We start from the raw sequence: 11336 nt of genomic DNA, 5'->3' as shown, positions 1-11336 counted from the left end.
ATCTTCTTCGCCCTCTCTTCGTTTCATCTTCTCTCTTTCACTCCTTTGTCCATCTTCAAGTAAGCAGTTGGTTAGTTGAATGTTTTCTCGTTGAACCCGTCATTCCCAATTTTCTCTATTTCAGTCGATATGTCGCATACAGGTGTTGCATTTGCGACAAGAGCAATATTATCGCAAATGTAATAAATAATGTTCAAATGCTAATGCAACAAAAGATGTCGCAAATGCAATAAATAATATGGCAAATGCAACAAAAGACGCCGCAATGCGACATGAGTATTGTTCTTGCAAATGCAACATGAATATTGTTATCGCAAATGCAATAAATGTTGTCCAAATGCGACAATGTTGTCGCAAATGCAACAACTGTATGTGATATCGACAGAAATGGAGGAAATTGGAAGTGACGGGTTCAACAAGAAAACATTTAATTAACCAATAATGTACTTGAATAATGTATATGTAAAATGAAGAAAGAATCTTACATGAACTTGAATAATGTATGAATATGCTTAGATCTTGAGATGGATTGTTGAATTTTGTTGTAAAAATTTGAAAGAAATGAGAAGGAGAAGGAGGTTGAGGGAAGTTAAGTTATATAGAACTAGGGGTGTTTTTGTCTAAAATGGATGAAAGTGTCTAATTTGGTAAAATGGAAGAAAAGTGTATCAAATATGTTAATAGACCCTTCAAATGGACTAAATTAGTAATTAGTCATGGTAAATATTACTAAGGCTTAATACATCATTTGCCCATTGAACTTGTCCAAAATGCTTGATTGGCTTACTGAACTTTTAAAGTGTCTTGATAGCCTCCTGAACTTGCATAAAATGTTCATTTAGCTCACTGAACTTGCATAAAATGTAATCAATTAATCAGTCGGTTGTAAAAAAGTAAGTTAAAGCGGAAAATATGTTGAAAGCATCTTAAAAAAGTAAAACGACGAAGGTCGGGGGTGTGTGATTATAATATTAGAGAAGAAAATGTTTTATAGTTAAATAAGTAAAAAATTCTTTTTTAACATGTTTTAATCTATTTTGTGGAGTATGTAATAACATTCTAAGGCACGCGTAACATATCTTCGCATTCGACTTACTTTTTTACAATCGAATGAGTAATTGATTACATTTTACGCAAGTTTAGGGAGCTAATTGAACCTTTTATGCAAGTTCATGGGGCTATCGAAACATTTTAAAAGTTCAGGGACCAATCAACCATCCTGGACAAATTCAGAGGGCAAATGATGTATTAAGCCTATTACTAAAATGTTTGGTGTAAACCTGCAAAATTGGGGACACGAGTTTTGAATTTTTTTTTTAAGTAAGGACATGAGGCTAGTACAGAGGTAACTCGGACAATCCAACTAGATTGCCACCTCCTGAGGAAATCTAAGAACTAGGTCCAAATAATATTAATAAAATATGAAGAATAAAGAATTCAATGACCGAAAAAGAAGAGCCATCCCTAAAAGAGAGATGCGTAACAGAACTTAAACTACTCAATCTTATTACAGTCATCACTAATAAAAAAAAAAACAGAAAGACGCGAAAGAATGCCACTAGTGACATTCAAAAGCCTCCAAGCCAAACTTAATGAGGGTATTTGCAACTCTGTTCTCTTCTTTAAAGATATGAGTAACTCGAATTTCCATGAACTATAAAAGATGAAAAACCCTGCTTCATCGCACCTAAATCTGACGTTTAATGAAAATAGTATGAATAATATATGGGTTCCGATATTTACAGACCTTAGGGCTGTAAATAAAACCCAAAAATTCCTATTATTAGTGTTCATTTAGTTTTTCAATACATAAAATTTATTGATACTTAAATGCTTAAATATTTACATGCATATATTCATAATAGATTGTTATATTTCCAATACAAATAAATTCTTATTTTAGAATTAAAATTCTCTTTTTTTATTGTTATATGTGAATAATTAATGCTTATATACAACCCTAAGGGCTGTATATATCATTTGCCATAATATATTGAGAACAATTACATATAAATCATAACAACAAGCAATAAGTCTATATACGTACTTGAGAATCTGAGGTTAAATGCACCATTAGTGACTGAATTTACCTGGTTATATCAAAATGGTCACTCAATTTCAATTTGTCGCAGTAAAATCACTCAATTTTGAGTTTTATCTCGAGTAGGTCACTCTGACAATTCATTGGTTAAAAAACATCGGAATGATGACATGCCTGACATGTCATCGCCAGTCAACTCAAATATTTGATCGAAACAACACGTGAAAGCCACGTATCAGTTATTTTATGGGAAAAAACTCGATTTGTTTTTTTTCTTCATAAAAATAACTCTCATGCGACATTTAGGTGACGCATATGTGGATACTACATGTTTCGATTAGAGCTATGAGTTGACTCATACTAACATGTCACCTCATGTCATCATTCTGATGTCTTTTTAATCACTGAAATCACATAAATGATTTTATTGAGACAAATTTAAGTTGAGTGATCATTTTTAAACAACCATATAAGTTCAGTGACCAATGCTACATTTAACCCGAGATACATAATCGTATTAAACTAATCAATTTATATGGGTTTCTTATAGCCATAGTGCAAGCTCTACTTACACATGTCAATTATCAGGTTAGTATGGTGTTCGTGTCATGTTAATTGCCAATACTAATCTAACCCAATTTCTATGCGCTAATATCAGGTTGAGTTTGTGTAATGTGTTTACAAGTTGCACATAACGTATTCAATAGCTAAAACATAAACATTACATTACACAAGTTGTCTAAAACATAAACATTACACTAAAAGAGATTGTCTAAAACATGGTACAAAAGCAATTCTGGTAGCTTCATCCTTCCATTCAACATCTTTCCACCAATCTTCTTCTGCTTCAATCACCAACTTATTCGACTCCGCGCAATCTAAGTTTAACGGAAGCTTTTTAAGAAGCGAGCAATCGATTATTTCGATTTTCTTGAGATGTTGAAAAGGCAACGCTTTCCAATATATGCTCTTGAGTTTTGGCAAATTCTCTAATGCAAGAATTTCAAGTTCTGCAAATGGCTCAACATCTTCTCCGCCCTCCGAATTCGTGATTATCTCTTCCATTTTTTCACAGCTTTCAACTCTCAAAACTTTGAGATTTGGAACTAGAGTAACCCATGTCAACTCTTGCAAATTTGAGCATTGTGCCAACGTTATCTTTCGAAGTCTTCTGAAGCTTGCCGCACCTGAATGTAGGGGGTTACCATTTAACTCTTCCAAAACTTCCGTTTGACGGATTTCTAGCGTAAGTAGATTCTTCATAGCAAATAAGGGTGAAATATCAAGCGACTTTGAATCCCAGAAAACCTCAAGTGATAGAGATTGAATACAACTTAGCAAGCGAGGATTGCTGACAATTTTACGGAGAGCAGAAGCACATGTTACTGTGATGCTTAATACTTTCAAGTGTTGCATACGTAACAACGGGTCTATATCCATATCTCTAACCGACAAAATATTATCTCCAAGTTCTTCTACTGAATATCCACAACGAAACATTTTCAAGACATGTAATGACGACAAACTATACATCAATTGCCTTGGTATTACACGCAATTGATCATCATATTCCAAGTTCAAACATTTCAACTTTGTCAACATAGTTAACTCAATTGGTAATCGATCTATCCACGTATGTGAAAGATTAAGATATTGTAATGAAACTAATGTTGAAATTTCTCGTGGTACCTCTTCTACCCCGCTGTATGATAAATCTAGAACTGTTAGCACATTATTCTTATATTGAGCTATCTCTATCTCCATCTCTACACGGTGGAAAAGCTGAAGTTTGAGCATAGTAAATGGGTTATGGTTAAGTAAAAAGGCGAAAAGATCACTAGAAGTGTTTGCGAGATTCTGTTTGAAATTTCCCATTGTCGAAGGCCATCCGACATGAGTAACCAAGTTTTCAGGAGTAGCTTCAATTAATTGAGCTCTCTTAAACATTTGACACTTGATTGCAATCGAGGAAGCAAATTCACGAATTGTATCTAGTAATTTTACACAATAATCATCATCTTCTTCTTCTAGCAAACCTGCTCCAATCAATGTATGTATAGCATTATATCCTAAATCTAGAGTGTCATCCTGGGTATCATATTCATCCAAAAGGTGTTCACAGATCCAAAAATCTATTAACTCATTCTTAGCAATAGTGAAGTCCTCTGGGAACAGACTAAAGTATACAAGACAACACTTAATTCTGTGATTAGGTAAACTATCAAAACAGAATTGCAACAGGGAGTTTATTTGTGTGTCCGTACCTTCGAGCCTTCGTATCTTCAGTAGAGCATCTAACCATTCTCTACTCGTCTTCCTGCTAGCCATGGCTCGACCAACAGTGCAAAGTAAGATGGGCAAACCTCGACATCTACGTACCAAGATTTCAGGAAGCTCAGAAATTGCTGGATCCCCAAATATATCATCATCTCCAACCTTATTCCTGAACAATTGCAAAGAATTCACCATTGAAAGCACATTCATTTCCAATATTGAATGAACATTCATATAATCAGCCACTCCCTCATAACGCGTTGTAATTATTAATTTCTGTATCAACTGGTTTGGAGAGTACCAAACAAACCTGGGAATACCGAGTTCTAAAAGATGGATTCGCCTCCATACATCATCTAAAAACAATACGAACTTCTTTTCACTCAATTCACAATCAATGAGTCTTGCTTTTTCAACAAAGCTACTACGCACCCATTTTGCATCAAAAATCCCTATGATTTTCGAGATGTCGTCCTGAATTTTTACAGGTGTTGAATTGGATGATACTGTGACCCATATTAGACTCTCGCAATCTTGAGTTCCGAGTAATTTGTTGTAGAGTTGCCTCATGAAAGTAGTTTTTCCGATTCCACCGCGGCCGCAAATTGCAATTGATCGGGTTCTTTCATCCATCAGCAAATCCCAAGCTTGATTCATTAGGGATTCCAAGCCCACTACCAACATTTTAACCTTAATTGGAGGCAATCATATGCAAAATAGAGCAATAATTAGATATCAGATCAATTAAAACTGTACGTAGAAATCATAACAGAATTTGAAGATCAGAGAGATTCAGAATCAAAAACCCTAAAATTTGAAATTAACAGCAATAACATATACCTGAAATACCGTAAAATTAACGGAGAAGATCAGAGTAATATTTAGAACAATAACTTAATAGGATCTGAAGATCAGAGTAATATCATTATATTTACCTGATATTTAGTACAATCAATCAATGTAGAAGAAAGGACAACTAGGAAATGGTATAATTGATGCAAAGGAGGAAGAAGAGTAATTCAACTGAAGAAAGCTCAAGCTTCCATTTAAGAATCGTCATTGACTTTTGAAAACTGGCTGCCATTTGAGTTGCTAGTAGGGATGGCAAGGGAGCCGTATCCGTCTCATTACTTTAAGGTTCTATCATTTGCATCCTATAGCCATCTCATTTCGAACATACTCACGCATCAATATTTTCAGCTATGAAGTGGATCTGTGTTGTCACGCTTCAAATCTAAGTGTGCTTGTGTGAGTGTGTCAGCTATTAATATGAAGTGAACCTTTAACTATCAGTTTGAGCTTTTGGTTAAAATGGTTCCATGACAAATATATAAAACAAAAAATATTATAAATTTAATAAATCGTTTATCTAAAAATTTAACAAATTGAACTTTAATCAATAAGAATATAAAATAATTTAATGGTATCACTCTATGGTTGAAGAATAAAAAGTTGGGATTTGAATCTTACATCTTACGTCTAAAAAACAATAATATTTATTATTATATAAAAGATTTATGACGTATACCTAAGATATTCCCGTACCTGTCACGGATAATGGTTTTGATCTCATACCCGTCTCATATCTTTTTATACAAGATACGGATGGTTCTTTTAGGACCGGATAATATCGGGTATCCTCGGATACCATACCCATTGCCATCCCTAGTTGTTACGACTCCCCCACCCCCGCCCGCATTCACGGGATCAATTTTTTATGGTTTCGTTTGGAGTACGGATTAAAAATTTGGGTGCAAATTGAAAAGAAAAGGAAAAGATTATACTAAAATTATTATTGATAACTACTGGAATACCTGTCCATTCGTGGAACATATGATAGTATTTAATTACTTTTAAGAATGACATTTACACACATAGCTACTAAACTTTATCCATTTTCACGGTATAATTACTGAATTTTATACTTTACCATATATATGTGACCATTCAACGCCTCAATGAATGACTGTTGACGGTATATCTAGCAGTTTTACATTATCATATTCATCGAAAAGTTGTTCGCAAATCCAAAAATCGATCAAATCACTCTTAAGAACAGTGAAGTCCTCCAGAAACAAGCTGAAGCACATGAGACAAGACTTGATTCTGTAATAAGGCAAACTATCAAAACAGAACTGAAATGAGGAATTTTCTGAAGATTCTGTATGTTCCAGTCCTTGTATCTCGACTAGAGCATGAGCATCCGACCATTCTTTCATCGTCTTCCACATTATCATATTCATCGAAAAGTTGTTCGCAAATCCAAAAATCGATCAGATCACTCTTAAGAACAGTGAAGTCATCCGGAAACAAGCTGAAGCACATAAGACAAGACTTGATTCTGTAATAAGGCAAACTATCAAAACAGAACTGCAATAAGGAATTTTCTGGTGATTCTGTACATTCCAGTCTTGTCTTCCTACTAGTCATGGCACGACTAACAGTGCAAAAACAGATGGACAAACCCTGACATTTCGTTACCAAGATCTCAAAAAGCTTAGAAATGCTCGGGGGTCACAAAGTAGGTCGTTCCCAACCTTATGTCGAAACAATTTCGAAGCATCTTCTGCTGAAAGAACGTCCATTTCCAATGTTAGTTGATCAAACATGTGATATGCCACAGTCTGAGAAAATACTAACTTGTTCTGTCTGCACCATACAAAATTAGGAACACCAAGCTCTGAGGATTGACTTGCTTCCATATATCATCTAACAACAACAACAAAGCCTTAGTCCCGAAATGATTCGGGATATATCATCTAACAACAATGCAAACTTTTTTCCTCTCAATTTATTTTCAACAAAGCTACTCGGCGCCCATTTCGCAGTGAAAAGGCCTACACTTTTCGAGATGGCGTCGTGAATTTTTTCAAATCAGAGTAGTTTTTCTGATTCCACCAGTGCCGTACATAGAAACTGGTCCGCCCTGTTCATCCATCAGAAAATCCCAAGCTTCATGCATTAGAAGTTCCAAGTCCCCCGCAACAAGTTTCGATCTTTCAACAAAGCTTCTCTGCACCCATTTCGCAACAAAAAGGCCCATACTTTCGAGATGGCATCCTGAATTTTTTCAAATCAGTGTAATTTTTCTGATTCCATAGAAACCGGTCCGGCCTGTTCATCCATCCATCAGAAAATCCCAAGTTTCATGCATTAGAAATTCCAAGTCCCCCGCTACCAACATTTGAAGTCGAAGAACCCTGAATTCGACGTATAAACAATAAAGACAGTCAATGTAAATATTCAGAACAAGAACACAAATATTATTTGTAAATCATATCAGACCAAAGATTCAAATGAAGCAAAATCAGAAAACCATAAACTAAAATTAAGAACAATATGTACCTGAAGGAGGAAGACGAAAAATTCAGACGATGAGATCCGAGTGAAGAAAGCTCAAGCTTCCATATGAGATCTCATATTCATAATTTCAACTTTCTATAAAGCTTCCATTCAATTGAAACTATTGCATACAGAATAGAGTAGAATCCTTCAAATTTTATGGACATTATATGCAGAATACAAAAGATTACATTAGAAAGGATTGTCTAAAACATGGTAGAAAAGTAGTTTTCGTAGCACCATCCTCCCATTCGACATCTTTCCACCAATCTTCCTCTGCTTCGATCACCAACTTATTTGAGTCTGAGCTATTCGAGTTTAATGGAAGCCGTTTAAGAAACGCGCAGTCATTTATTTCGATTTTCTTGAGGTATCGAAACGGCAATGCCTTCCAATAGATGCATTTGAGTTCCGGCAAACTCTCTAGTGCAAGAATTTCGAGTTCGGAAAATGGCTCCAGATTTTGTCCATCCTTCAATACTTTATCTAGTTGTGCAATGCTGATTATGTTTTCTATTCTTTCACAGCATTTGACCGTCAAAACTTTGAGATTCGGGGCAAGAATAACCCATGTCAACTCTCGCAAACTCGAGCATTGTTCCAATGTTATCTTTTCAAGTCTTTTGAAGCTTCTTTCGCTTAACAACTTCGAATGCATCAGGTTGTCATTTAACTCTTCCAAAACTTCAGCTTGATGGATCTCTAATGTAAGTAGATTCTTCATAGCCAATATACGCGAAATATCAAGCGACTTTGAACCCCAAAGAATTTCAAGTGATAGAGATTGAGTACAACTTAGAAATTTAGGATTGTTCAAAACTTTATAGAGAGCATGATCACTTGTTATTGTGATGCTCAATACTTTCAAATGTTCCAAACATAACAACGGTTCTACATCCATATTTCTAACCAACAAAATATTATCTTCCAGTTCTTCTACTGAATAGCCACAACGAAATATTTTTAAGACTCGCAATGAAGACAAACAAGATATCAGTTCCCAAGGAATTACACGCAACTGATCATCGTACTCCAAGTTCAGACATTCCAACTTTGTCAACAATTTTAACTCAATCGGTAAACGATCTATCCATGTATGTGAAAGATTAAGACACTGCAATGAAACTAACTTCGAAATTTCTAATGGCACTTCCTCTACTCCGCTATATGATAAATCTAGAACTGTAAGCACATTTATGAATCGAGAAAACTTACTTTCTTTGTCAAGTTCGTGAATGAGGTCGTCAAAGGGCTGCCAAGTGTTCGGCAATTGAGCTATCTCGAATTGTTGGAGTAGTTGAGGTTTGATCATAAGAAACGGATTATGATTAAGTAAAAACGTCGAAAAATCATGAGAAATATTCGGAAGATTCTGAATGAACTTTCCCATTGTTGAAGGCCATCCTACATGAGTAACCAAGTTTTCAGGAGTGGCTTCAATTAATTGAGCATTCTCGAAAATTTGACTCTTGATTGCTACTGATGAAGCGAACTCACGAATCATATCTTGCAGTTTTACATAATCATCATCTTCTTCTTCCAGCAAACCTGCTCCACATAATGTTTGTGTAGCATTATACCCCAAATCTAGTGTGTAATCCCCGGTATCAGCTTCATCAAAGAGGTGTTCGCAAATCCAAAAATCGATCAAATCATTCTTAAGAATGGTGAAGTCCTCGGGGAACAAGCTGAAGTACATGAGACAACACTTGATTAAGTGATTTGGCAAACTCTCAAAACAGAACTGCAACAAGGAATTCTCTTGTGTATCAGTACTTTCGAGCCTCTGAATCTCGCCTAGAGCATCTGACCATTCTTGCCTTGTTTTTCTGCTAGTCATGGCACGACCGAGAGTGCACAGAAAGATCGGCAACCCCTGACATTTGCTTACAAAGATCCGAGACAGCTCAGAAATTCTTAGATTACTAAGCATGACATCCCCAACCTTGTAACGAAACAATTCCCAAGCTTCTTCTGTCGAAAGCACACCCATTTCTAGTATTAGTTGAGCATACATATGATCAGCCACAACCGTAGAACGCGTAGTGAATACTAACTTGTTCTCTCTGTGCCATCCGAAATTGGGAACACCGAGTAGTGAGAGATTGACTTTGTTCCATACATCATCTAAAAACAAAACAAACTTCTTCTCTCTCAATTTATTTTCCATGAGTTGTGCTTTTTCAGCAAAACTTTTCTTCACCCATTTCGCATCAAAAAGACGCATGCGCTTCGAGATGGCATCCTGAATGTTAACAGGAGTTGAATTCGATGATACAGTGATCCATATCACAGTCTCAAAATGTTGTGTGCTAACTAATTTGTTGTAGAGTTTCCTCATCAGAGTAGTTTTTCCTATTCCACCAGCACCGCATATGGCGACTGGTCCGGTTTGTTCATCCATTAGAAAACTCCATGCTTCATGCATTAGGGATTCAGAACCCCCTACCAACATTTTAAGTTCAGCAACAACTGGACATATAAAATTATAAAATAACTTTATTAGCCCTAAAATCCTGGATTCAACACTCAACACTAAGCGAAAGAGTATGATCAAAGCGATAATGGATATTAGATCAACTAATTGTATAAATTCAGAAGAACAACTCAAAATTCCTACTCATAATAAGATTAATCAAAAAGCATAAATTGATAGTAAGTACCTGAGATATTTATATCAGTGAAATCGATGAAGATGAGGAGAGATTCGCAACAGTGAAAAGGAACAGAAGCAAACAGGGTAAGGAAGAAGGAGAATCCAATCCAAACAATAAATCTGAGTGAAGAAAGTTGAAGCTGATGCCTAATTCAAAAGATTGGAATTTTCTTTTCGTCTTTTTAGAAAGCTGATTGGCTAAACAAACTTTAATTATTGAATAAAGGGTCATATTAATTTGCTTTAGAATTTTGTATTTTTGTTAATTAGTCTGAAAGTTACAGTACTCTTTCTGTTAAGATATGAAATTGAGGGCATTATCTATAGGAGAGACTCTTCAATAGTAAATTATTAATAAAAAGTAAATTAAGGAAACACTAAAAGGTAGAGAGATTCTTTATTAATAGAGATAATGTAAATGCTCTTAGCGATTCGAGAAACCATTAAAAACTGTTGCAGCTGAATTTTAACTCTTTTCTTCAAATTTTAACTTAAAAGTCAAATTAAGAGTGTGTTGGAGATGTTTTTAGGATTGCAAATGGGGTGGGATTTCCATTCCCGCTGGTTCTATCATGACGGGGAATCCTCGATTAGAATCCATGTAGATCCATTTGGATGTACATTAAGATTTTAGGGATGAGAAATGTAATTCTCTTCCCGTTTACATCCCTACTGAAGTGATTTTTCTTCTCCAAACCTACAATCAGCTAACTAATATCGAAAGGATATCTCCTATAAGCATTGCATCAACTAGCCCTTCAGAAAATATGACCGAACCTAAGTCAATACTCGTAAGCCACTTTTTCTTAGTACCATCTCGTAAGGATCCCTATTATCCAACCTCAATCCTTATAGGAGCATGTACTATGAGCACCAATGACTCAGTGTTCACAAAACTCCTACAGAAACATATGTCTCCCTTTTTCAAGGTTGAATATCCGCCGCTTAGTCTCTGATGAGATAAACTAGAGTGAATCACTTAAACTTGGTGCTAATTCACTAGCTAAAGGTGGTGGAAATCGC

The 11336-nt window shown here is 35.5% G+C and overlaps 2 protein-coding genes across 4 annotated transcripts; both read right to left on the bottom strand.

Moving 5' to 3' along the window:
• Positions 1-2663: 2663 nt before the first annotated feature.
• Positions 2664-5488, bottom strand: LOC136204100 (probable disease resistance protein At1g12290). Of its 2 annotated transcripts, XM_065995298.1 has the most exons (3): positions 5251-5488; positions 4626-5005; positions 2664-4484 (listed from the first exon to the last, which is right to left on the bottom strand). In XM_065995298.1, exons 2-3 carry the CDS (start codon positions 4997-4999, stop codon positions 2795-2797), a joined length of 2064 nt encoding a protein of 687 aa, XP_065851370.1. In that variant the 5' UTR covers positions 5000-5005; positions 5251-5488; the 3' UTR covers positions 2664-2794. The 2 variants fall into 2 exon arrangements, with proteins under 2 accessions (XP_065851370.1, XP_065851369.1); XM_065995297.1 differs by having other exon boundaries at positions 2664-5005.
• A 722-nt stretch (positions 5489-6210) lies between these two features.
• Positions 6211-10511, bottom strand: LOC136202905 (probable disease resistance protein At5g43740). 2 transcript variants are annotated; one of them, XM_065993887.1, is made up of 3 exons: positions 10321-10511; positions 7661-10129; positions 6211-7515 (listed from the first exon to the last, which is right to left on the bottom strand). In XM_065993887.1, exon 2 carries the CDS (start codon positions 10110-10112, stop codon positions 7845-7847), a length of 2268 nt encoding a protein of 755 aa, XP_065849959.1. In that variant the 5' UTR covers positions 10113-10129; positions 10321-10511; the 3' UTR covers positions 6211-7515; positions 7661-7844. The 2 variants fall into 2 exon arrangements, with proteins under 2 accessions (XP_065849959.1, XP_065849960.1); XM_065993888.1 differs by having other exon boundaries at positions 8873-10129.
• Positions 10512-11336: the final 825 nt, after the last annotated feature.

Source organism: Euphorbia lathyris, chromosome 8 (assembly GCF_963576675.1).
Source record: "Euphorbia lathyris chromosome 8, ddEupLath1.1, whole genome shotgun sequence".
Lineage (NCBI taxonomy): Eukaryota > Viridiplantae > Streptophyta > Magnoliopsida > Malpighiales > Euphorbiaceae > Euphorbia > Euphorbia lathyris.
The sequence above is the reverse complement of the archived record's forward strand: the minus strand, read 5'-3'. Positions and strand labels throughout refer to the sequence as shown.